Source organism: Copadichromis virginalis, linkage group LG5, assembly GCF_057382275.1.
Source record: "Copadichromis virginalis isolate Kocher_CV1m ecotype Utaka linkage group LG5, C_Virginalis_male_GT1.1, whole genome shotgun sequence".
NCBI lineage: Eukaryota > Metazoa > Chordata > Actinopteri > Cichliformes > Cichlidae > Copadichromis > Copadichromis virginalis.
In genome coordinates this window covers 5,927,257-5,954,441 of record NC_140622.1, presented here as the reverse complement: position 1 = coordinate 5,954,441, position 27,185 = coordinate 5,927,257, and the positions used below count along the sequence as shown (strand labels likewise).

General features: G+C 42.7%; 1 protein-coding gene across 1 annotated transcript; it reads right to left on the bottom strand.

Annotated features, from left to right (window-relative positions):
* Positions 1-130: 130 nt before the first annotated feature.
* On the bottom strand, positions 131-22,674 carry LOC146708805 (constitutive coactivator of PPAR-gamma-like protein 1 homolog). The gene is made up of 17 exons (XM_085455640.1): positions 21,878-22,674; positions 20,515-20,761; positions 20,348-20,430; positions 18,271-18,399; positions 17,047-17,137; positions 16,243-16,331; positions 15,910-16,160; positions 14,802-14,889; positions 14,488-14,709; positions 14,181-14,352; positions 10,976-11,225; positions 10,732-10,846; positions 9,927-10,136; positions 6,505-6,703; positions 6,254-6,392; positions 5,757-5,853; positions 131-1,622 (listed from the first exon to the last, which is right to left on the bottom strand). Exons 1-17 carry the CDS (start codon positions 22,349-22,351, stop codon positions 1,311-1,313), a joined length of 3,168 nt encoding a protein of 1,055 aa, XP_085311766.1. The 5' UTR covers positions 22,352-22,674; the 3' UTR covers positions 131-1,310.
* Positions 22,675-27,185: the final 4,511 nt, after the last annotated feature.

The window sequence follows — 27,185 nt, the reverse complement described above, 5'->3', positions numbered from 1 at the left end:
GGTGCAGAATCTTTCTTTTGACTGTCACTTGGATATAAAAAAATAAAAATTTGTGTAAACTTAGCAGCCCACCACAGTGTTATGACTACATGTCCCAGTGTTAAGAGAGATCAATAAACCACCAACAGTGTGTACTAAAAGAATATAGTTTTATTAAGCATTGTAGCTAAGTTGCCTTCAAGTACACCACACCAAAATCCACGAACATTCAACCAAACCCATCAGCAGTTCATTCTTTTACAATCCAAGAGTTAGGCGGAAACTCTGATCAACTTACACAGAAGGTAACCCATTTAGCTCTTGCGAGGGGGACAGGGGTAGGAGATTACACCATCTCTCCAATCACTAGTGATAGATGAAAAGCTTTGGCAGTATTAAGTGAAAACATGAAATGATGATTCTGGTGAAGAGGAATTACAAGTGTATAAATAACACTAAAGGAAATCTCCCTAATGATTACTGGTTAATGGCTAAAGTTTTGATTTAAAGGTGGAGCCTTTTAGCTACACAAAGGGTGAGTTTCATTTTTTTGACTAAAACAGGAAACAGTAACAGAACAATATAGCATGAATACACTACTCCAAAGTGGCTAAATAACCTTTTTTTAATGCAACAGAGGTCAATATCACAAGAAGATTCCAGGTTAGAACAACTACTTTTTGGGACTTTTGTTGGTATTAGATGTTTCATTAATTTGTAATTGGGCACCGGGAAGAATGGAAGAAAAAGGACAGCATGCATAATAACTACACACTGGTTAGACTGCGAACCATGCAGAAGATTTCTATCAAAGTGGCAACACTACAGCTCTACAGCTTTGAGTACAGCTCAAAACCCCAATTCAAGCTGTTTCGCGAGCTGTTTCTCGAGGCGTTACTTACAGTTAAATAAGCGAAACAGCGTGGAGCTCACGTCTAGTGAGGGACAGAGCTGTTTAACCATGAACACAACTCAAAGTGGTGATGGAAGCACAAGATTAAGCCTCACTTGTTTCACTGAGCGGTTACAATGACAACACAAAATCCATACCTGCACACGGTAAGTACTAGAAGCAGGTCAAACACAGATCAACTCATATTTTCAAATTAAAGCGTCTTCAAGCAGTAACCTTCTGATTTGAAGTGACAAGGGAGTGAGTGACTCCAGGTTACCGGTGTTAGGATCTCGTGTGTTTAGAGAGAGGGATCCGAATTACATCTCGTTTCTTTGTTTGAAAAGAAAAAAGTACAATGAATGTAAGCTTTCCATATTTCCTCGTGTTCCTAACCTTGCTCCATGTTTCATCCTTCACCCTCTCTAGAAAAATAGGTTTAATCTTCTGTTGAGACAGTGACCTCTAGACCTTCATCTCTATGGCAGCCACTGTCTACATTTAGTGCATTTAAGTGAGGATTAGTATTGCACGTCTTGGAGTCACTGCTAAAGGCACTTTCAGGTTGGATGAGAGCCCCACATTCCTCTCTCTCTCCGTTCAGCTGCTCTGGCTCCTTGTCCTCCACACCGTTCTCCATGGCTAAGCTCTCACCGTGCTGTGCAGGTTTCTTTTCCTCCTGCTTGGGCTTCTTTTGGTCCTTCACTAGGTTGTTTCCAGATGTTTGAGCAGGCTTGTAAGCAGGCTTGCTCTGGTAGACAGACAGAAAAAATGACGGTGAGGGTTCTTCAAAGAAATCCTGAGAATGCAGACTTTTTTCTATTTATTGCCATTTGGACACGGTGCCTATGCAACATGTCCAAAAGGCAAAGCTCTAAACAGGTGAAGTGTAGGGATAAAATGCATGGATTACACGCCATCTCAAAGGTGACACTGTCTGTTACTTAAACTAGTTATGCTAGAAGAGAAAGCTCAGCAGCATGCAGTTGTGTAGCTTGCCTAAAATATAGCAAAGCTCGAAAGGGAACACGATTGGCTACAGTGACTTAAAATCTTTTAGGAAAAAAGATCAAAGAACCCATTTGGTTCTTTGATCTTTAGACTCTTATAGACTACATAGATAGAAATAACTGAGGGACATAATTTGCTTCAAAAGTGAAGTCACCCCTGTTTATTTACTGTATTTTGCCTAATGTGTTGTCAATGATGCACATTGACACTTGTGAAATGAAGCAAGCTGTTAAGTTTTGCACAGTCCAATGGCTCTAACCACGTGTAACATCTCCATATTGAGAAAGGTTTAAACACTATAAAACTGCTTTCAAATAGATTAAGCAAGTAGAGCCTGTGGTGTGATGGTCATCAGTTATAATATGATATTTTTAAAAAGCTGTAGATTTCTGAGTTTGGTAGGTTAAAAAAAATCTCACCATTGTTGTTTATACTACATTTATATAGTGCCTGTTCACATCAATGGTCATCTAAAGAAGAGCCTGTAATATTAAGAGAGGGAGAGAGCCCCAGCAATCTAATGATCACTTGCACATGGCAAAGGGCTGGGCCATATCATACCGTTCACGGTAACACCGGTGTAATGTTGGGCAACGAAAATGAAATATCGCGACAGAATATGAGTAAAACGCGCATGCGCAGTGCCTTTGTTTTCATATGCACATGGCGGAAAAAGCATGGCGGCGAATGAGGGCGAAAGCGGATCGTTGAATGAAACGGATGAACCAGAATTGGTTTGTAAAAATGCTGCAGCTTCAGTGGTGTGGAACTGGTTTAGCTTTCGCCCGTCAGATACACAACAAAGCACTATTTTTGGTAGCGCATGCTAGCGGGCCGTCGTTATTACCGTGTTTTTTGGAAAATACGTCACACTTAAAATCAATCCTTTGATTTTTCTGAAAATCGACAGAGCCCCTTATAATCCAATGGCCTTATGTATGAATTCTGGTTGTTTACTGACCTCGAAACGATTTTATGTACACGGCGCTCGAAAATCTGTCACGTTTTAGTACAACTTTGCTAAGCTACGAAGCCGCACCGCTTGATGGATTGTCGGAGCATTACAGCTATCGTAGGCAGGCGCCTCACGGAGTGATACGTACTGTGCTTCAACATAATATTACCGTATTGTGTGTGTATAACCTCTTTTCAAGTTTTGTGGATATTAAACATGGTTGTGCTGAGGATATGTCGGCCAGTTTCCACTTGGTTAAACTGTCAGCAAGGAATTTGCATTTGCACTGTTAAATTTTTATATAACTTTAATGCACATAAAAACAGCTGCTTGTTTAAGTGAAAATACATTGATTTATTTTTTTTGCACTAATAAAGTTGTGGAGTTGTAAAGTCTTTTGTCTCGTGTCAATTATATCGTCAGTTATATCGTTATCGCAAGTTTTCAAATGTATATCGTGATAAATATTTTTGGTGATATCGCCCTGCTCTAGTGGGGAGGAAGAACTCACTTTTAACAGAAAGTGGTCTCTAACAGAACTAGACCGCAGACAAACAGCCATCTGCCACGGCTGGAGAGAGAAATATGGAGGGACCGAGCGAGGTGAAGAAGATCGATTTTGGAGACAGTGGCACTGACAAAGACACAGGAGGCTAAGCTGAAGACAGCATGGAGACAAAGTTAGAGGCAAGGCTGAGATGGCTTAGACATGAACAGGGGCAGTGAATGTACTGGACAAAGGAGACCTCAGAGAAGAGTTATGGATGCAGTGAAGGAGGACATACAGCGTGGTGTGACAGGAGCAGAACGATAAGGACAGGCTGAAGCAGGTGATCCGCTATGGCGCCCCCTAAAGGGAGCCGCCAAAAGAGAGACCAACAGCAAAACGCAAACTATAAGATAGAGAAGATATCTAAAAGAAATCAGCAGGTTTTGTGAGTACTTGGACTACATGCATAAAATTCAACACCAGAAGTGCTGAAAACAGAGTTGTGGGTCTTCAGAAGATTGTCATTTTATATCAGCATTTTTCTACTCTTTACTCAGAAAATATCAGACAGAAAATATCACTCTCATTGTTTCTTTTAGATGATAACAGTCAAATACAGCCATTTTTATACTGGTAGAAATGATGATAGTAGATGTTAGATGCAACCAGTCAAAGACCCAGAAGGCACTGTGCACTGTGATGACCTTCATAGGTCAGAAAATGTCGGAAACATTTAGAAACACAGAAACAATGAAAATAACTTGTGTGTTTTCAATGGTGTGATACAGTAGAAGAGGATATTTAGAGCTTATTAAGGCCCACATGTTACAAAAGTCCATTGAAAATCATGTGCAGCACAGAAAAATGCATTTGTGGGTTGGAAGTCCTGCCAACAAACAAAAGGACTCAAGAGTTATTTAGAAGTTAATTAGCAGCAAAAGGAAGCCCAGAGACATGCAGGGAGCCTGTTTAGTTCCCTCTCATGTTCCCATGCTGAAAGCTCACACAATGGTTGTGTTCTGGTTTTGCACCGTAATTAAACAGTGGAAAAACCAACAGCTGGAGTTTTGTGAGGTACCTTCCTGGGAAAGCAAACTACAGGCTGAGCTTCAATTTAGGAATTATTCGTTTCTCTGGTACCAAAATCCACGTGTGACAAACACTGAGAATTTCAGACACTGATGATCATCTTGAAGATTAAAGCTTCAAATGGTCGATGATGGTCAATAACCAATGATGGCAAAAGTACAGTCACTATTGCTTTGGTCAGTATTTTAAACTAGATCAACACAATTACTTATTAATATAAGCATTCAGGTTTCAAACTCATAAACAAGCTTTTACACTGGACTGTAGTGCAGTGTGTCCTTCAAAAAGATGAGAAAACTGAAAGCAGACAGAGATCTAGCAGTGGCCTGACAGATACATCCGGCACTAATTCATAAATAACACATTCATCTGTTGTTCTTAAAGAAAACAGAACGAAATGCTGGGATTTGCCACACAAGAGCTGGACTGAAGATGTGGCAACAGGTCTGATAGAGCGATGAATGAAATGTGAAATTTGGCCTCAAATCGCTGCCTGTATGTATGGAGGTCAGTGGGGTACAGTTAGGGCCATACATATTTGGACAGACATTGTGGTTCTGTACATTACCACAATGATGAAGTGCTGACCTTCAGCTTTAATTCAGTGGGTTGAACAAAAAGAACACAATCTCTTCATTTCAGGGGCTCAAAAGCAACAGGACAGATTGAATAACTGAAAATAAAAAGTTCATTTCTAACACTTGTATGAAAACTCTTTGCTGGCAATGACAGCCTGAGGTCTTGAACTCATGGATGAACTCAGATGTTGGGCTTCTTCCTTTTTAATGCTAGTAAACACTAGTGTGCCAGTGCCGCTCACAGCCATCACACTGCCTCTGTGCCATGCTTTGGATCATGAGCTGCACACCTTCTCCACACTTTTGCTTTTTTTTCTTCAACTCCTGGCCTTTTATCTGCTTAACTGATAATGACATAACAAAGGAAATGCCCACCCCTGTCCGTGAAATAGCACTTTGAGTAAACTGTCCAATTACATTTGGTCCCTTTAAAAAGAGGGTGGCACATGTTAAGTAGCTGAAACTCCTAAACCCTTCATCCAGTTTGAATGTGGATCCCCTCAAATGAAAGCTGAGAGTCTGCACATTGTGTCCATAGTATATCTGGAACATGTTTCAGTAAACAGGTAAAAAAACTAAACTTGTGTCAGTGTCCAATATATATGGACCTAACTGCACAACAGTTAGTGTTTATCTGTTGTGCTGGGGATCCTGTCTGCATCGATGGAATTAGAAATCCAGAGCAGTGTTATTGTTTCTTTCATAGATAATGTTTTTTTCTGCACAGTCCCTCCAAATAAAATGAAATCATGACTGACTTACCAGGTACGTTCCCTGGCTCTTGAAGGTTCGGGCGTGGTACCGTCCTCCCCGACCAAACGTCCTTATGAGCGGTGTAGAAATCACGCCTCTTGGACGACTGCAAGAAGCAGACAGATTTCCACTGTAGATTCATTTTAATCTGCTGTTTTTGCCACATTTTGAATCTCTACATGAAAAACAAGTAGTTTTTACATGAGCTTATAGACAGGAAGGCTTAGACCATACATCAGGACCAGTCATAAAGTGTATTACAAAGAAACCTGATCGTTTTACACAAAGTTCAGATCCGAAAAGTCTAGAAAAATGTGTGAGTTCATGCATCGAGCCGTATTACTTCACTATGGGCGCGATATGCTGATGTGAATGACACTGTCTCATTTTCTACAGTGGTAAAAAGAAGAAAGTGGTGTTTTCTTAGTTTGCTCGTGTAACGTAAATGATGGAAAAGTCTGTTCTCAAAGTAATATGAGCGAGACGTTCGATCTTTCTGCTGTTACCCTCTGTTTGGTCCACCGACAGACACCACCTGCAGAGGGATGCCTCCTCTTCCTCGGCTGCGTCGTGTACCAGACCACTGACCCACCACAGTGCCGGCGATCTCCAGCTTCCCACCTTGTGTTTGGACTGCTTCCAATCCTTACAGAAACAGCGAGAAGTTGGCATCAAATGTTAAGACCACACTTTGTTTCTGAAGACTTGTGAGAAATGACCTTAATCTGGGCTACATGTTTTAAAGAGCAGAACTCACCGGGCACCCCCCAGCCTCTCCCTGCAGGAGGCGTCATTGGAGGCGGGTTGTAGAAATAACCAGTGGGAGGGTAGAAAGGCATCCCGTGAGGAGGCAGAGGTGGCGGTGGGGGGAAAGGAGGCAGATGAGGTGGCCGAGCAAAGTTGAGGCCTTCCAGGATACTCTGACGCATCTTTTCCACCCTGGCCGCCAGCTCAGCCTGAAGAGAGAGATATCACACAAGCACTGGCTTAACATAGAGAGCTCTTTTTGTCTGTGCAGTCATCAGCCTCTTGAATCAGCAGCTATAAAATCAATATCACACTGCTGTCAGTTAAACACAGTGCCTCCCTTTAACAGCTTCATTAGATCAGCTGCGGTGCTCGCCGTCTGACAAGAAAATGTTCAGTGTCTGATTAAATCACGGTAAAATGAAACTGGCCTTTTCATGAGATCTGGGACAACAGGTGCTCAACAGTAGTTTCAACAAAACAACAGGAACAGCCTTAAAATTTTTAAGAATGCGTTAAACTAAATGTGCAGTTTTAAAGATTAATGATATGTGTGCAGACTACCTTCAATCTCAGGCATCTTCAGTCAGTTCCCTATTTTCAGGCACTCAGTAGACGACCCCCACACTCTAAAGCTGCTGTGTTGTGGTGACTGTCGAGGCCGTTTGAGTGCAGTGAACTCATCATCATGTTCAAGAAACCAGTTTGGAATTATAGGAGCTTACGCTGCTCGAAGGAGCCATCAAAGATACGTACACTATGGTCATAAAGGGATGAACGTAGTCAGCAACAATACTCAGGCTGGCCGCGATATTTAAATGATGCTGAACATATGTCCACACACCACCAGCAGCTGCCTCAACTGCTAATACAGGCAGGATGGATCCATGCTTTCATACTGCTAACACCAAATACTGATTTTAGCATCCAAAATGTCACAACAGACATCGAGGCTCAAACCAGGCAAAAGCTGCTCAATCTTCTCATCCAATTTTTATGAGCCAGTGAAAACTGGAGCCTCAGTTTTCTGTTGTTAGCTGATAGAAGTGAACCAGTGTGGTTCTCTGTCTCTGCAGTGCATCTGCTTCGAGATTTGTGCGTTCTCCTGCAGACCTCGTCTGTGACAAGTGCTTATTGAAAACATTTCCCTTTAGCTTTTAGCCTTCTAGTCATTCTCCTCTAACCACAGACATAAATAAGGCTTTTTCATCAAGAGAACTTTTTTGGACCAGTCTCCGTGAAACCTAGAGATAGTTTTCAGAAACTTCCCACACAACTAAGACCAGCCTGGAACTGATAACCCTGTCCTGTTTGAAGTCACTTAAAACAATTTTGTTTCTCATTCTGAGTAGTTACATATATCGCTACATATGTAGCTACTCTTCTGAGTAGCTACTGCTTTGCTGAAGAGACCCTGCCCTCTATGGTCAGTTTAAGGAACTTCGTCACCAGTGTGGAAATCACGCTTCCTTTCTCAGACACATTTCAGAGCTAATAAAATACAGCAGAATGTTTTTCTAGGCAAGATGCTGGAATATTGTTAGCTGTTCTTTGCCGGTGTTTAATAGCAGGTTGTACCCATTTTTTACACTCCTTCATTTCCAGTTGTGGTCAGACGTTTACATACACTCGTGGCATGAATGTTACAGCAATTTTAATGATTCTTTTGAACTGTTCTGTTTCCAGGGTGGAATAACTGTACAGCACACATCTTTAATGATTAAAATGCAAAGGTTTGAATTGATTATATATACAGACCTTCACAATAATATCCAGTTAAATACCCAATACCAAGTTGTACCTTATCCAGGTGCTTTTGTTACCAACAAGCTAAAACTGTATGATGTTTGATGTGTGTCCTGTTAGAACAACCAATCGTGTCCATGTTAACACAGTTTCCCAAGCGTTCTCGGGTGTGAAAGCCTCATCCTTACTCTTCTAAATGTAAAGCTGGGGATTCTTTCTCGGTCTGTATCCTCTCAGTCCATGGCAACGTAACACTCACCGTGGACACGCCTTGGTGGGTTGTTCCTGAAAATCCTAACCAATTTTCTCTCATCTGAGGATCACAGTTTAGGCCTTCTTCTTTGGCATAATGGTGACAACTTTAAATAACTTGTACTTACATACAACTGTTTTTTTTAACTGGCACTGAGAAACCTTTCTACAATTCTCCTTTTAGCTCTTCGCTGAGCTCCTTGGCCTTCCCCACTGTTCTGAGTACTGCTCCATCTAATGAATGCTGTCAAACAAACCCTATTTATGCTGGCTAAGAGAAACAACCTGTTGTAGTCGATCATAATCACTAACGAGAAGTTAATAGGCCTTGGCCTTCTCTCTTATTAAAACAGTGAGCAAATGTAAATATCTGAGCTTTTCTTTATATTTTTGACCCTGTGTGGATCACAGAAAATTCTAAATTGTGCACCTTTTTTAAAGTCATTAAAGCAGCTATGCAATTATTCCACCCTGGAGAGAGAACAGTTCAAAGAAATCATTAAAGCCCCAAATTGCTCACGATGAGTTAATGCAAACCATAACTGTAAGTCTTTTAATCATTTTTACATGTAAGTAGGTCCATGGATGGATGGATGGATGGCTCCGCACACACACCACAGTCAGTTGTTGGACTGAAGATGCTCAGCTGGAAAACTAGAACATATTGCCCAACTCTAATGTGAGCATGAAGGTAAATAACCAATAGCAGCACTCGGGGACGCATATACTTATCCCTCTGGGTTTGTTCAAAATCACGACCCTTTCAGTTTGTTTGAGGCCAAAAGTGTCCACCGACAGATTAGGTCTGTAAGTTTTATCATTTTTATGTTTTGTTGCCATTTTTTCTGCATAAAGCTTTTAACTAACTTTAGTTTTTTTCATAAATATAAAATAGTTATTACGTTTTACATTTTTAACCCTTTAAACACCAGTTTGTTTGTCCACTGCACTAGCTGGAAGACAACATCACATCTCGCAATTTTCTATAATTGCATTGCTACTGGAATTTCTTGTATTATTAATAGTAGAGTCTGGGGCATGTAATTGATTCACATCAACATTGATTATAATGCATTGTTATTTTTGTGCAGGGAGAGCAAAAACATAAAAACTCCCTCTCAGCTTGTTCATGGCCACAAATGGCCACCATAGAGCCCAGAGGGTTGAGTTTTGGGCAAATGGTATTCTGTTTATATATGTTTTGAACCCCATACAGGACACAGTTTAGGGTTTGTTTTGTTCAACTGTTTGATTCCCTGAATGTCTACAGCACAGGTTTGATAGTGTAAAGTTAGCATCACTCATTAAGCTACAACAACAATATTAATGGCAAATACAGCAGGCTCAAATACACTAGAAGCATGAGAAAACCCTATCCCAACCTTGATACTGGAGCGTATTTTGCTGACGTGAGACTGGTGCGGCTGAATCTACCTGACCGTCACAGAGGTCGATGAGCTGGGCCTTCTCCCTGCTGGCCCTGACGAGTTTATTCTGAAGCAGCTTGCCATCAAAGTACATCCACGGGCAGCAGTGCTCCCAGGGAATCGGCTGCCCGCATGCGTCATTGGCGAACAGAGCCATGTCCACGCCGCTCATGAACAGAGCAGCCAGCTGGACTCCCCTAGGGTCCAGGTTGTCAATCTGTGGAAGCAAAATATGAAAAACTTCTAAAATGCTGAAATGAAAATAAAAAACTAGCAACCCCTAACAGCCCTGCTGACCATTCAGATTGAAACGGGGGAACTGCAAAGCGAAGCACAGAGCGGGTGTAAGCAGCCCATTCACACTCAGCTGCTAAAACACAGCGACGAACAAGCTAATTGAGCCAAGACAGAAAGCCAACACACACAACCCAGATGTTCTGACACAGGCTGAGGGGAGCTACACACACAGAGACCACAAAGAGGAAAGCGCACAGCTCGTGTGGATGGTTCAATTAAAAAGGGTCAAATCGATCCAGCTTCTCTTGAATTTATAAACCATCCACACACGTCACTGAAATCCCGCAAAGCTCTACAAATACATCTCTTAACACAAAGCTACAGCTTCAGTAACAACAAGCTCTACAAAACAGTGTTTTGCAGAGCTTGTTTTTAGGAACATGAGGAGTGTCCAGAGAAGAGAAAGAGGTGGAATACAAAGCAAGGGAACGGCTGACTGAGCAGCAGATTATAGCCGAGATATTCCCGGATGCAGTTCTCAGACGCTCCTCATATAATCAAGACTATAAAATCACCTTAAGTTCCTGCAGCTGGTCAGGTTCATAAAGTTTAGGAGAAAGTGCTTGAGCTAGGAAAGCGTCAAGTTCGTAACGACGCAAAATTCTTACTCCTGGCCAATGTAACATAAACCTGAAGCAAAACACAGAAGATTAACAGTGTTACAGAAAGCGGGAACCGATCGAGCCCGTCCTCATCAATCCTCACTCCCTTAAACTTTAGCATCGCACTGCTTCCAGCTGTCAGACTGTAGCTACTCACCGGAGCACACAACACAGCACTAAGAGGGGCGTGGGGACGTTGTCGGGGTTCAGCATGGCCGGGGTGTCAGAGCGCATGCAGGCCAGGAACGCCCTCATCCTGCGGTTCTTGTCCTCCACGGCTTTCCCCAACCACAGCTTCTTGAGGTTGGGACATGTCCACTCCCTAAAGGACAGAGCCTCCACCAGCTCTGGAGTGTGGGGAGATTTGCCTTTGTAGGCAGCCCACTCTTTAACCATGACATGTGTGTCTGCAGGAGGACAAAAAATAGTGAGCGATTCGTACTTTTATAGCATGTAAAAAAAATGTTTAAAAGCCAGCTTTATATCAGTATTAGGGCTCAATAGCTGTTATTTACACGTTGATCATGACTCAAAGGTTCCAGTCAAACCTAAAGACATAACAGGTATCAACAGTGGTCGAACGGACCGAAACCAGAATCGGATGATTGTCACCGATCTTGGCCTAGACCGGTGACGAGTCAATCGCTCAAATCTGATTATATGCTGGTCCCTTTCATGCACAGCGGTCACTCGCACACACTCACAGCCAGATGTGGTTAGCATGTGGCTATGGCTGTAATCGAGTTCTTAACTTTGAATGAAGAAGACACAAAGCTCACCAAAGTAAACCCAAGTCAACAATACAGAATGTAAGCTAGTCTGGGCAGGCAGGTAAAAATTATATTTAGAGTTTTCTGAGGTGAGGAGTTTATTTACAGTGTTCTCTGTGACATGTGAAAGTTAGACCTCCATATTAAACAAACCAACACAACAAAGAAGCAGCACACATCATCTGCTCACCGGAAACAACCTCTGACTGACTCTATGTAGGGCGTCAATTCACAGCTAATTAGTCTAGCCGGTACCAACAGCTCAAACCTGTAAATCTAACGTGTACATATGAAAATCTCATAACAGTCACTAAACACTCACAGATCATTAACACAGCTAAATGGGTCCCTATAAAAGAAAAATACACATTAAAAGAAACAAAAGAAAACAATTCTACAAGTAGAGCACCCTTCTGCTTGGTTTAGCGCAGTGATGTCAACAATGACCTGCATGGTGGCTCAGAACAAACAAACACAATGCCAAGTGGTCAGCGCTGTTGCCTCACAGACTCCACACAGAAAGGCCGGTCTGTCTGTGTGGAGTCTGTATGTTGTCCCCGTGTTTGTGTGGCTCCTCTCCGGCTTCCTCCCACAGTCCAAAGACGTGCAGTTAGTGGGGTTAGGCTCAGTAGTGATTCTAAATTTCCCATAGGTGTGAGTGTGAGTGTGAAAGGTTGTCTGTCTCTCTGCGTTAGCTCTGCGACCTGTCCAGGCTTTACCCTGCCTCTCGCCCCGTGGTAGCTGGGATAGGCTCCAGCCCCGCGCGCCCTGATGTGGATAATTGGAAGAGAATGGATGAACAATGTTTATAACAATATAATACTATAATTATGACTTGTACATGCTTTGATATTAACTGCAACATAATGCTAACACAAACAAACCAAGTTTAGTATGTGAAGCTATAGCAAATACGCACATGTATGGTAGAAAAAACAACATGATGGACAGTGGTCCCTCGCTGTAACGCTGTTTTGAGGATTTTCTTTTGTGCAATTTTTATTTATTTTTATTTTATTTTTTTACGGCGCATTGTGTTCTGCGTCCTGATTGGCTGTACAGTACAGAATGCGTTCAGCTTGTCAAATTTACATAAATCTTCGATCCTAGCAGTGTGACTCTGAAGTGCTGCACTGTATGTTTCTAAGTTTTCTCCACAACAAACACAACAATGTCAACGAAACGTTTTGCACTGTCAAAGGCAGCTGCAGTAGCACCCAGAAGGCAGAGGAAGATGCTAACCATCGCACAGAAAGTTGGATTTCTGGACATGTTAAAGGAAGGTAAAGTTACCATAATTTTCAGATTATAAGGCGCATTGAGCGAAACAAAACAGTCAGATAAGTCAAACTTTACTCAGCTCATTCTTCTTGCTTCCTCCACTTCTGTACCATTGATTCGTTTATGTTGAATTCTCTGGCAGCTGCTCTGTTCCCATGTTCTGGACCTCAAACAGGGTTTGATCCTTGGTTTCATTCTACAATACTGGACTGATTTTTCTACGAAGGTTTGAACTTTGAGAGTTTAAACAAGAGAGAAAAGTGTGAAAATGTTCGTGCCTGTCTGAGAAAAGTGTATAAAGTGTGTAGTGACGGGTTTTACAGCCTTAAATCATCTATAATAATTGTAAAAAATAAAGCTGGCTACTTCGCAGATTTCACCTGTCGCTGGTTATTTTTGGAACACGACTCCCACAGTAAACGAAGGACCTCTGTAGTGTGGAAAATGAACTTGTAATGAAATTATAAAAGTGTGACAGCTGCTCACCCACTTTGTCACAGAGAACTACCACAAAATGGTTTGTAGCAACAAACTTAACAAGACACTTGAGCTGCTGACGTTGGATATTCTAAACAAGCTGACCAAGTAAAAGTGTCTGAAGTTGTTTGGAGCTCAGAGCCAGCAGCCTCGGTTTGAACAGTCAGAAAATCTGTTATGAGTTATAGTTCTCAGAAAAAAAATCCAAATCAGAATTAAGAATTGTCCGACACAGTTGCTACTGATGCACCTGTAGATAACAAACTAATGCAACAAAAGAGCTCTCCTTATGGACTACACATACTAGAGTAGCTTTGCATGGTTCAGTTCAAAATACTCTGTCTGATACCAGCACAACCCCACGCATGCCCACACTCAATAGTTGTGGATGAACAAAAAACGTTTCCCCCGTGTGTCCCACAGCAGTTTTGCTCCTTTTGGGCTCCTAGGAGGAATTCTGTGTGCAACCCATACTGTTTGTCTACAAAAACACTCACTGGCCCATGTCTGCCCAACAACAGTTTTACCTCTCAAGGTCCCAGTGACTATTTTCTAAGGGCCCTGGCTGCTGTGGCCCCAAGTGGGCACACCCGCTCGGGGCCTGTGTGGGTTTGCCTTGTGCACACAGCCCCAGTGAGCCCACACGGGCATGTTTGTTGGGACATTTCACACCAGCCTCATTATTTGAAACTTGAAACCAGTACCCCTAAGAAAGAAAAAACAGTGGAAGTGCAGAGCCCTGCTCTCAGTCTTGCTCTAATCTCAAAATCCCCGCCCGTGAGTTTTCACTACAGTGTTAAACAGACATAAAGGAGCTGTTTGATCATAACTCACACTCAGGGAGGCAGTTCTTCCTCATGGCGAGTCTCTCAGCCTTCTTTCTGGCCTCTGACAGGCTGAAGAGCACTCCGTAAACATACTGACGGATAGGTCGAAACAGTTGCACTGCTGAAGGCAGGTCTTTGTTGGCTTCATCTTCAATGGTGACAGACAGCTTAATCTCTCCCTGCAAAGGCACACTGTTAGATCAGTGCTGGACAGTGACAAAGGCCGCTCAACACAGGCACTTCACATTCTACCAACATGCAGAGTTTGTATATGCCAAATACAACACGTCAAAGATAAAAGCAGTCTAGATGACCTTAGTGAGGACGTGGTAGACGTAGGGGTACATCAGGCCCTTCTTGTGTCTGTGCTCGGCAACCCGCAGGACCTCGGGGGCGGGGGCAGGGAGAGGTGGGATGGTAATGTCCATATGGTTCCTGGTGGGCATGGAGAGCAGGGAGGGGATTTGTGCATTCGAGCCTTGGAGATCTCCATCCTGTGACCCCAGGTTCACAGCAGAGGTCCCACACAGGTCAGTCTGAGGACACAAGGGGGTGTGGGGATGTTCAATCAAGTCTATTGTCAGATTCCCCATCAACCAATATGTAGTACTGGTCAAGCTAGACTCACTTTCGCCCCTTCACCTCTCTCTGGTGTGTTGGAAGCGTGAGCAGCATGTCCATTTTTGTGCCACTCTTCAGTGTGCTTGCTCACGTGACTAGAACAGGGAAACAGGTTTGTTGCATTTACAGGTAAGTGTTCAACATTACTGTCTCTTACAGCAATCAGCCACAAGTCAAATAAACCGCCATTCACAATGACTAGAATCTTTTTGGCACAACATCATACTAAGAAACCTTTGACCCTTTACTTTGTCACGTACTACCTGCCTACGCATCATTTCCAACAGAGCGTAGCGGTTCTTGATCTTGGAACCAGTCCAGGGAGGAAACCTGAGCTGGTGACAAAGTCAGAGGCTCAGTGATATGTGCAAAAGGGAGGCTTATGTGTTCTGATCGCATGAAAAAGCTACTGTGTCAAAAACTTGAAATGTGTCTGTTTACTGCAGTTTGTGGCTATTTAACCACAGAGTCCACTGGCAAAAGAACCCGCAATCGACACATCGATGTCAGAACAGGACTGAGCGACCGAACAATCTGCTCTGGGCTGATGAATCTCAATCGTGTTGTGTTTCTCTGATGGCAGCAGGATTGTTTATAGGAAGAAAGAGCGAGCCAGCCGACACCATCCACCGCTCTGTGGATTATTCTGCTGTGGAATCTTTTGCTTCCATCTATAAAGGTCACAAAACCCAAACATGAGGTCACTCTAACCCCAACTGTATCCCTGACCTTCTAACCCTAAGCCCATTTGCGGATCCAGATGACACCCAGACTGGTAGAGCAGGTTCTTCAAAAGCTGCAAACCAACTCTACCCTGGCTGCTGCTGGTGTCTGTCTTAATGTGATAGCTGTCACCGATGCATGCTCTTTCTATGCTGGGCTCACGCTGCTGTTCTACTGAATTTCTACATATTCACATAAAAGAGCCAAAAGCTGCCAAAAGCAAATTTACTGTATTTCTAGGCCAGGTCCATTGGTCCTGACTGAATAAAGCACAAACTAGCTTACAGCTACCTTCACCTTTGTCCTCTCCCACTGCTGCTGATCTCAAACAGTCAGTGTAGCCGCTGATGAATCGGCACACCATCAGTGAGGACATGCTGAGCTCTACTCACTTGGCAGTTGTGCCAGAGCTCTCATCGTTCTCTGAGGAAGACGACGTGGAGGAGGCATTGAAGAAAGGAGCCTCTATGTGGTTGGGGCTGCCGGCTTGCCTGGGGTTAATGGGAGAGGATCTCTCATAGAGGGGAGTGTGCCTCCCTTCAGGAGAAATGCTGCTGCAGCTCTTTTGCTCTGGGAGAGCTTTCTCAACCGAGTCCACAGACTGGCTGCCCTCCACCACAGCGTCTGTGTGCGAGTGCTGGACCTGAAGGCAGGGGAGACACAGAAGCATCAGGAAAGCTGAGGCAGCTGGAGCACGTTGCCGTGGTACTGGCTGGATTTCTTACCCCGTGTTTGTCAGGCTGCGGCGCCTGTGGAATGGCGAGTAGTTTAGGAGATGGCACTGCAGCTGGCACCCCCGTGTGTTTTGGTCTAACTGTGAAACAAACACAAAACCTCTAGTTCATATGAAAAGTAACTTCTACACTTACAAACGCAGATATTTTACGTGCTTCATCACATTCACACTGAAATTTGATAGTGGTTACTAAGTGGCAAAGAACCGTGTAGGAGCAGTACTGCATTTGAAGAGCTTCAAATAGAACCGAACACAGAGCCAAAGAAAATGCACCTGAGCAGGTGGACTGCAGGCCGTCTATTCTGAGAAGCTCTTTCACTGTTAAAATGATCAAATTTAGTCCAGTGAGTTTTGATACGTCTATCTGAATATGAGTAACAGACTGTATAAAAAGATGGATATTTGTTCAGTGCGTTTGACCTGCTGCTTCGGTCAGCAGTGACATGTCCAATCAACTCAGTTTAGTTTTATGCTTTTTAACCTCTAAACTTTGAACACTTTGTGTTAAACTCCCCATAAATAACATTTACAGTTTATACTTTTCAATGTTATCTACTGTACATCCCCCCACAGCAGCGAGTCTCCGAACAGACGGAACCCAAAAGTAGTTTAATGGAAACTTTAAAAAAAGTATCATTTTGATGTAAACTCAAGTTAAAGCAGAAACTCTGCACGTTAATGTCATAAATGATATATTAAAGTGTTGAGTCTCAGCGCCGCGTCTCGACGGATCAGTGCTGCTGACCTGAACTCCAGAGTTTTCAGTTTATGGTGAGATGAGGCGAAAACCCACCCAACTGTAGAGGTAAATGTTGGGGCTGGTTGGCCACTGAGTAGTACTCCACTGCCTTCTTGAAGCGGAAGATTTTGTCATCAGTGCAAGACTAAAAGAAAAAAATGAGAGAACAGAGTATTTCTGTCTAAAATAAAAAAATCTCCAAATTCACTTTCAAACAAGCAAATTCTTTATTCCTCTTATCCTGATTTTGACCACTTTCTACTAAAACATGCAGTAAAAATAATATACATAGCTTAGGTAACTCAAATGGAATCAATCACTGCACGCTCAATAATGTGTTTAGACCACTTCATCATCTTCCCATTTTCTGAGCATCCCGCTGGATCCTCTGCGACTACATATTTATCGCCACAGCTCAGAGCTCACTCTGATCCCTTATGTGTCGGTGTCACCAAAATAAAGGAGTAAAGGACAGAAACTGGCCATACAACTAGATTTAATACCAAACTGAAGCCATAATGAAGAGAGACCACCTGTCAGAACCTGTTTCATAATCAATTTTCCCAAAGCTTTCTATTGTTTGTGGTGTACTGTATGCTAAAGGAGGCACGCGCATGCAGTCTACCTGCACATCTGGCAGATCAACAGATTTTATTTAGAGCACGGACGTTCTGCATCTTTAATCAACAGGACTACATCTGAAAACTGTCACATGATCACTTTAGCTGGCTCTAGCTCCATGACCCATTCACGGCTGTTTTTTCTTGCTCAGTCAATTCAAAGTCACAAAGAATCACTTTAACGTGATGTGAACTAGAAAACAGAAGAATGATATTTCTGCCTGGCGGTTCGAGGTTAATGTGACTACACTGGGAGAACTGCTCATTTATCTCATCTATATCATTTCTTTCCCCCCCCGAGCACTGGCTGTGTATGAAGAAGGGCGAACTACATGAGGATGGATTTTAAACATATGAAACTGCCACTGCTACCCTTCAGCTTCCAAGCAGATACACCTACGGTAGGAATGTCAAAATCCTGCGTTATTGCATTCACAAGATTTTCAGAAAAGGTGAGTAACAGAACTATAGCTCTGAGGCGAAAATAAGTCAAATGCAGTGTCAAGCATACTGTTTTAGCTGGTCCAACCACTTACTGTGAAGCTAAATCATTTGAATCTGTAAATATCTCACTGTTTGCATTACCAAGGGTAGAGGGGATGACAGGGTGGAGCAAAACATTCAAACTTTGTTCAAAGGGCTTTTGGAAAGTTCATACCTGTGAATTCTTGAAGATGTCCTTGCCAATGGTCTCCAGGTCAGTGATGTCGGGGATGCTGCGGACATAGTCGGCCACGGCCTTGATTACAACATCACAGGGAGGAAGCACGAGCTGATGGGCACGCACCTGTGAAAGACAGATTGTCCTGAACGCAGCCAAAGCTTATATAACCCTTCACTGCATAAGAGGGAAGGTTACGAATCAACAAGCACAAATGATTTAAGTCAAAAGTAAAAGTGTCTTCTTCCTCTGTAAGTAAAGTGTATCTGAGAAGGATTCAGGCTCAGGGGTGTCTGCTGGTTTGTGAACATGTTCGGATGTGTCTGCAGTATGTCCACATCAAACTGAAATGTCGACTACTGTAACACTCGTGCACAAAAAGCTTAGATTGTGCTTCGTGTTGTGAATCATTCCACCGTAACAGTGTCAAGTGAACTTTGTTCATTAGACTCTCTGGTGCCACGACAATGAACTCACTTAAGCTGGAATTAATGAAAGTGAGGCTGCTTACATTTATGCGGCAAACAAAGAACTTTGCATGTTATCTTTTATCATGTGCACATCCACACACGTCCAAGTGAACTCGCCCATCCGCAGCACCACAAACAGAATCTGAGTCTTGTGCTGTCAACTTGAGAGCATTTTGACAGCTTCATCACTACATGAAAGAGAAGACTGCTATTTTGAGCAAAGAGGTTTTGTCCGTGTCAAACTGTGCATGGACTGAAGATCTCCAATCCTGCAAAACATGGCTCTGAAACACTCTGTGGGATCTGGACGGTCATACAGACACCATCAGAATCAATACAACAAGCTTTGTGACAGAACAGATATGAAACCCATTAAGCACATGCCTGTTTTGGATGTGAATGCTCTGGATATTTCTACACAGCACTGTGGTTCCTGTGACTTTCATGGACCCGGGTATGAGGTTTATCCGAGGTCATATACGCGAAACGCTGTTTACACGGAAAACAGATGTTTGGGTTCTGCGTGTCCTGTGTACATAATAAATACTAGTATCCTGGTAACTGTGTGATGTTAGTTTAGGCAGGTGTGATATGTTGAGAAACACAAACAAATAGGTAGATGTACCTATAACTATTACCTGAGGGCAGCTGCTGAAACTTGCTGGTACTGATACCAGGATAGCATCATAAAAGGGAGCCTAAGTGTGCTTTTCCTTATGACAGCAGTGATGTTAAACAAGGCGAGTGGCTGTGGCTCAGGTGACAGAGCGGGTTGATCACTTAGGCAAGACAGTGAACCCAGAATTGCCTCTGGTGTGAGTGTAAGTGCTAGATATGTATGAATGCGTGTGTGACTGGGTTAATGAGACTTGTAGTAGAAGTTTTAGTTAATTTACCATTAAACATAAAGGTCAGTGTATGTACAATAATCTGAGAGCCAAACGCTCAAATTAAAGCCGACTTACAGGGACGGAGGCTGGACCTGGAGTCCCGTTACCAAATCCAGGTTGAATAAAACCAAAAAAGAACGATTAAAGTTTTTAAATACTCTGATCATGTTTACATGTGCTAACGAAACAACTACATACTTCAAAAACTTTATCATAACCAGGACACGAGTCCATGCAAACACATCTACTGGTCTGAAGTGGGGGTGCGCTCAAATGGGTGATGTCACATAGACGCGAGTACCAATAAAGACGAACTAATAACTGGTGATTAAAATTTGGTCACAAGTGTGACTAGGAGGATGAATGGTTGTCTGTGTGCTGAGCAACGCCCACACTGGAAACACTTCACTCATCTTGAATCGCTCTGAAGCTGCCAGCTGGTCACCTGCAGACATTCCAGGGTCCAGTTGCCTAGGTAACGCCTCTATTTTCTACCAGGTCATATGTCAATCAATGAGATCCTGCGCTGTTGCTGGTAGCTACTTCAGTCTAGGCGTCGCTGGCGCTTGCTACTATATGTTTGAATGCAAAACATGTGCACTTTTCCTTCCCATCAGTCAAGGATGTGCACTGCACGAGCAAACAAATGACCAGTAACCATAATATTTAAGCACAAGGCCGACAGCTCTCGCAGCTCTCAGAGAAAGTCCTTACCTTCAAAGAGGCTAAGGGATGCTCTGGACCAAGTAAGCTCCAGTGAAAGGCAGCCAAGTCTTCATCAGGCAGTAAGTGATTCCCTGTTAAAAAGAAAACGTGTATCCGTCAGCCTCACCGGGGCAAACACTTCCACCAACATTACTTGCTCAAACTACAACACTAACCTAAAAGCGATGCAAAAATGACAAAACGATTGGGGCTGAGATCGAGCTGCCGTGCCACTTCGTGCATCAGGTACTGGCTGGTGGTGAGGTTTTTGCCGTTGCGGCTCAGTTTGAGGATGTGGGCGTTGAAGTAGTATGGGATATTGCTCAGGGCGTAATCCGAGTCGTAAGCCACCAGACCATGGAAGCCACTCTTCCTGCATAAGGCTATCACTTCCAGGTGGTGGTCCTCCACACTCTGGACAACCTGAGGAGAGCCACAGACAAGAATTGAGCTAACGCTAAAGCACTCAAAGAATATGCACAGGAAGAAAACTACAGTCGAGGAGCACACTCGTGTGAGCTGTTGGTGAGTGAGCCTTGCTCATAAGTCCCGTATAAGTTTTCACACTGGAGTTCAGTTTTTATTATTTCACTGTTATCATCCTGTGGGCAGACCGAAAATTACAATACGAAACACAACTTGATTACTTTTTGTCATGTTACAGCCTTATAATAAACGTGTACCAGTAGGACTGGAGTCTTCTGTCTGTATTCACTGTTACAGCAGAATCACTGTAACCACTTTCACGTTCACTTTGCTGCCTGCTTTGTGGTCACGCTTGAACAGGCTACTAAAAGAAAGATCCTGTGTATGCCATCTTTATTAGGATTAGTACAAATATAGAAACAGTTCAGCCATATTGTCAACACATCACTATCATTGCTCTGAAGAGCCACAGAACATGTTTCTGACCTCAATGACCTGCAGGTCTGTGCCTCAGGTAAAATTAGGGCTTTATTTTTGGTGTGTGTGTTAAAAAGAACACACACTACAAGTCTTAAATGTAAGTGTGAAGTTGTGGCATACTGCATTAATTTACCAGATTCCAACAAATCGAGCAGCTGTGTGATGGGACTCACAGCTGAGGCAGAGACGCTGTCAGAACTTTCTACTTTATCTCATCAGCTCATCGTTTTATTAACTGAGCAGAAAGTATCTTTACAGTTAGTAGCTTGTTTGTTTTGAGATCATTTAAACCTCAGCCATGAAGTTACGTTCTTCCAGTGAAACAGGGACTTGTTCGTTTATGCCAAACCTGTCTGGACATCTTTTTGTTCACTCTGTTTACTTCTGTCAGATGGGAGGACAAACAGTGACAGAGGGGGGCCAGCATCTGACTCAGACCAGCAACCTGTTGGATACTAGTCAACCACCGCAGTTGCCCACCCTCGCACAGCAGGTTAGAACTTGTCTAAGTGTGGGAACAGCATCCTATCGTGGGTCAGGATGCTGTGGTGACAAGGTGGGCAGCTAGCAGGCTAACTCGGGCTGTGTCCACAGCTCAACAGGCAGACACTGCCGGGCCGAGTTTCCACTCACCCCGACGCGGAACTTGAGGAGAGCAAGTCGGATGCAGTGGGCCATACACACGGGAGGCAGGAACCAGACTTTGGGCGGTGGGGTGCCTTTATTCTGGACGTGGCTGATGATCTGCTGAGCGGTCTGCCTCTCGTTCACCTGCCGCTTGACCCACTCGTGAAGACGGCCTTTCTCCAGGGCGCCATTGAAGCACACCAGGAGCTCAATGTTCCCGTTGAAGCAGGCCTGGGAGAGGGCGGCCAAGTAGCCCAGCATGTGGTTCCACTGGCCCCCGCAGACCCAGTCGGTGTAGAAGCCCCCGTAGAGTCGATGGAGGCAGTTCTCGGCGTCCACCAGCAACCTAAGCGGACTCTGAGGGGGTTTCTGCCGGCCACCTCCAACCAAACTCCCCCGGGCCAACCTCTGGAGGTCCACCGGCACCACAGCGCTGGGACAGTGCTTCTCAATATACTCCAGGAAACCTTGCACACCCATGTCGAGCTTCTCTTAGAAAAGACGGAAACTTAAAAGTGACGGTAAAGAAAGCTGGCTATCATAGGAAAATAAACCGGGGGAGGTTGCAGTGCGCCTCTCCCCCAGTGTGACTGACTGCTAGCTGGAGATATTACCGGAGTTGCTGTAATTACAAATGAAATCAAACACGCCTGCTATTTAAATGTGTCCGCTTTCCGGTGAGTTGTTGTTGTTGTTTGTTGTGTTTATTAATTTGGTTCATGGCTTCAAGATGCCATGTGTCGCTTCACGAAGCCATGACTGCGATCCTTAGTCTGTACCGGAGGAGAGCGAGAGGGAAAGCACGTGACGATATGACGCAAGGCACGTAGGCTCGAGAGGCCCACGTGAGAAGCAAGAGAGTACACTGTCGGTGCTTCGCTGTTTGTTTGTTTGTTGTTGTTGTTGTTGTTGTTGTTGTTGTTGTTGTTGTTATTGTTGTTATTGTTTGCCTGAATTAAAAAAAATAAAATAAAATCAGAAAATTAAAGACCTTTTATACAGAGACTGTATATGAAACATAACTACCGTTAGCTCTGTAGTTTTGTGATCAGATTTGGTCACGAAGTGAAAAATATGGATGTGGAAGGTAGTTCTGTTTTATTTAAAAAAAAAGAAAAAAGATGCGATATCAATCCAAATATATTGATGGCTGTTTTATTTCATGACTCTGTGGCTGTTGCTCCAGACTGCAGTTTGTCTGTTTCATTATCTTGTGACTTTAGCGTAGAGATAGATGTTATGTTAAGGTTACCACTCCAGTTTGTAGATGAGTGTGGCTATTATTTTCTTTTTTTTTTAGTATAAAAGCTAGAAGCAGTGAGATTGGGAATCAAAATTTCACATTTTTAAAACCTACTGCAGAAGTAAGTACTTCTGTCCCATTAGCTAGAAGCTAGCCTTGAGAACTGTCTGGCAAAGGTTGGATGTGAACTATCTTGGCAAGTTTCACTCTTTGGGTGTAAAAGCGTTCCTTCCTGATTTGTGGAGGGAGGGGGTGAGCGAAGGTGCAAAGTTGAGTCTCTGTACAATGTGCAAAAAATAGTGTTCTTAATAGCAGTTTGGTAGTTTTCTATCTGCTACATGGAAACGTGTTAGAAGTAACAACCGATCTAGAAATGACAGCTATTTCGATATTGTGAAGCTCGCACACAAGAATTTCACTCGCATGTGCTGTACCAATGTACCTGCACATGTGATGTGACAATAAAAAGTGATTTGATTTGATTCAGAGCTCATTATCGACAAGTCCACCACCCTCTCACCAGCTGGTTATAACAATGCATTAATAAATGTGTTAATGAATGATACAACAGGGTTTAATGGCATTGTTTTACGAAGCCTTGTGAGCTACTTGGTTTAACTTAACAGTTAACCCCGAATTTCTCCTTATCTTTCTAGAATGCACAGGTGTTACAGCAAAGGTTTAAAAGAAGCAGAGAACTTGCAGCATTACATGCGTTTAAATGATGTTGCAATGATTCGGAAATGTATAAATGCAGATGTTCACAACATATCCGCTTGGTTAAGAGTGAAAAAGCAGCCAAAATATGGGATTAAAGTCATTTCCGTTCAGTGTCAACAGAGGGCGGCATCCAATCAGTAACTGCACGTGTGAGCAGTCTGTCGGTGGTTAATACACTCTTTTATGTCATAAACACGCATGAGAATTTCACTTGCATTTCCAAGTAAATAATACTCATTTATTTATCGATGAGCTGGAAACGTTTGTGAGCCCCCTCCCCCTTAGCCTCTTAACCAGGTGACCAGCAACAGGTTAGTGTTAGGGTCTTGGTGGCCATAATCCTTAGAGGTTACAAAGTTAACTGGTTAACATGTGGCTCTGCTTTAGCCACATGTTAACCAGGCATTTTATTAGAACCTACACATTACATTTCAGAAAGGTTCAAATACTGTAGAAACAGGTGGTTAACTAAACTCAACCCCTGGGTTTCCAGCGACCTGGTGGATGTTAAGAGGTTTGTAATCCTGGTATTCTTTTATATTATATGTTGTAAGTTTTATAATAGAGTGAATATAAATACTCTTCCTTTTTGCTCAGCACTTTTTGATATTGACCCCACTGATTCCAGGCCTAGTCCTTTCTGTGTTTGGCTGAGACTTTTGTCTTTTCTGCGTATCACAAGTCTAAAAACTACAAAGTTATTATGTTTGCAACCTTTGTAGCTTTTCACGTGGTCCTTTAAAATCTCACAACGTAAACTACAATCGCTGGACTTACAGTAGCAATGTTTTTGCCAAACTAAGTCTTCAGTGTGACGGTTAAGAATATGAATTAGTAGTAAAATTCAAACCATACAACAATATATTAAAACTGAAACTTGTGTTGAGACTGATGTACTCCCCATTAGCAAACCTTCGGGCTGAAACTGAAGCCAGTGTCAAAGTAACAAAAACTGCAGTTCCTCTAATGGCTCCAAGAGGCTTGTTTGGAAAGGCTGCTGGGAGAAAACAACTGGATTTCTGGAACTATGGACCGCATTTACTAATATGTGCTTAGCAATGATGCTAAACTGCACAAAAAACCAAAGTGTGAAAGCAAAATGACTCTTTGATCTGTCCTATATTGTTCTTACCACCATTAACATGTTAATAAATCAGAGTCATTCTGAACCAATAGCCCTGTACCCGTTTACCAGTTGCATACAATCTGCACAACCACAATCTGCTCTCTATGAGCAAATTCATTTACCTTCAGATGAAGCAAATAAAGCAGTGACGATGTTGTAAGACAGAAGCACGCACCTCTAAATGGAAAGTCATAGAAAGTCCTGACTGAAAAAACCTGAAATAATTGTCCGAAGAGGAAGCCAGAGAAGGAACAACTTTTGAGTGTTTCGAGGCTCTGGTTAAAATAATGAAGGTTGTGAATACTGTTTCCCCCGAAGCACTCACAGTGATGTGTGAACCTGTCTAAACTACAAGAAAAAGAAGAAAGCAACATCAAGCAATGATATAAACAATGTGAATTTAAGATAAGATCAAATGAGATAAGCAATACTGGAATATCTTTAGGCTGAAAAGGTTCAAGCTTACACCCTTCACTCCACCAGGCCATCATTGGTTGATCTAGATCAGGGCTGCCCAATCCCAGTCCTCAAGAGCTACTATCCTGCAGCTTTTAGATGCATCCCTACTCCAACACAGCTGAATCAAATGGTTTGATTATTACCTCTTCAGCATGCCATCATGTTTGGCAAAGGCCTGATAACAAGCCATTCATTTGATTCAGGTGTGTGGGAACAAGGATGCATCTAAAAGCTGCAGGACGGTAGCTCTCGAGGACCGGGATTGGGCACCCCTGATCTAGATGGTCAGAGGAACTTCTAATGTTGTTCATAAAGTACAAATCTAAACAAATTTAGGTACATAAATATTGATAAATCACTGATTTGCATTCTTACACATGACTTATGCACAGGTTTGTGCATGCACGCGGTTAGTAAGGCAGGACCTTTGAGCTGACCATGAGGTCCTCCTTATCCATGCACGCTCCAATGAACTGAAGCAACGATGTAAATACGAGAGGGACAAAATTCCTTCACAAAAACATTCGACACAAAACACTTCAAGTTATTGTTGCTAAAGGTAGCTCTACATTCAGTTTTCCATTTTAGTTTAGTTTTTGTTACACAATGACACAGTGGAAGCGTTTGTGTCTTGCGTTGCATGTGGTTAAATCATTTCATAACCTGGTAAGGTTTCTGGTGTAATACGATGCACACATAGCTCTAGATTTGTCCACCATATACTAGACGTGGTACAACCACTGGTTTCTAGGGAAATGTGTATTCCCCGACGGCTTGACAGTTGTTTCTGGAGGTTGTTGGCACTCGGTGGGTGAGATCAGTTGATCAGTGATTGCTTTGTTTGCTAGCAGATTTCTATGGTTGCCTGTAGTTCTTCATGCTTGTCTGGAACCGCTTGCTAACTCCCAGCCAAATGATCAAAAGAAAAAGTGCAATGCAAACTGGGAGAAGAGAATAGAGAAGGTAAAAGTGCCTCAGAGGAAAAGCCAGCAGGTATCAAAAGAATCAAAAATTATTGTAGCTATGCATCAAATTTAAATCAGCAAAATTTGAATGAACATCTCATAATTTGTGAGAAAATCTGCCCGAACTGTTGCTCGCCCAACTTCATAGACAACCAAAACAAAAGCTTACAGAGATGTAAAACATGTATTGATTGAAAATAATCTTCCCCATCTTTTGAACAGTGGCCTCTCTAAAGGTCTTTTTGTTCATTCATTTCATTGCAGTGCTGTGTTTTTCACCGCAGACATTATATACTACCAGCAGTTTTAAAGGTAGTACCCAAGCAGAAGAGTGGGTGGTAAAAGGTTAACTATTGTGCACAGTCCACAATTAGGAAAGACAGCATACCACCCTAAGTTCCTGTTCTGTAATGACTCGGATGTCTAACAATCACTTCAGGGTGTAAAAATGTTTTCACGCTTCAGTGACAGAAATAGAACAATTACGCCATTAATGGTTGTATTTCACTGTAACGCAAACGGAACGAAAAGAAACTCAAAATAGATTTTTCAAATGAGGTCCAGTATTGAAGCAGCAGAGACTGAAATATCCTGATGTTTAATCTCCAGTGTGGGTTAAACACCGGCTTCAACTATCCTAAAATGCAGCCAGTAGGATTTTTTGTGATTTTGTCTGGTAAACACTCAAACAAGTTTATATGTTTTTATATTTCCTTGTAGCCTCTTAGTCTTTTTTCTTTTTAAAACAACTAAACTTTTCTGTTTAATCGGGCCTTTATTCTTTTGATATTGTGTTTGAAT

Excerpts from the sequence above, each read along its gene's own strand:
- LOC146708805 (XM_085455640.1), bottom strand. The coding sequence starts at position 22,351 with ATGGGTGTGCAAGGTTTCCTGGAGTATATTGAGAAGCACTGTCCCAGC. Across the intron at positions 14,890-15,909 it reads AGCTCTGGCACAACTGCCAA|TCACGTGAGCAAGCACACTG; the intron begins GTGAGTAGAGCT and ends TCCCTGTTCTAG. Across the intron at positions 10,847-10,975 it reads GTGCTGTGTTGTGTGCTCCG|GTTTATGTTACATTGGCCAG; the intron begins GTGAGTAGCTAC and ends GTTTTGCTTCAG.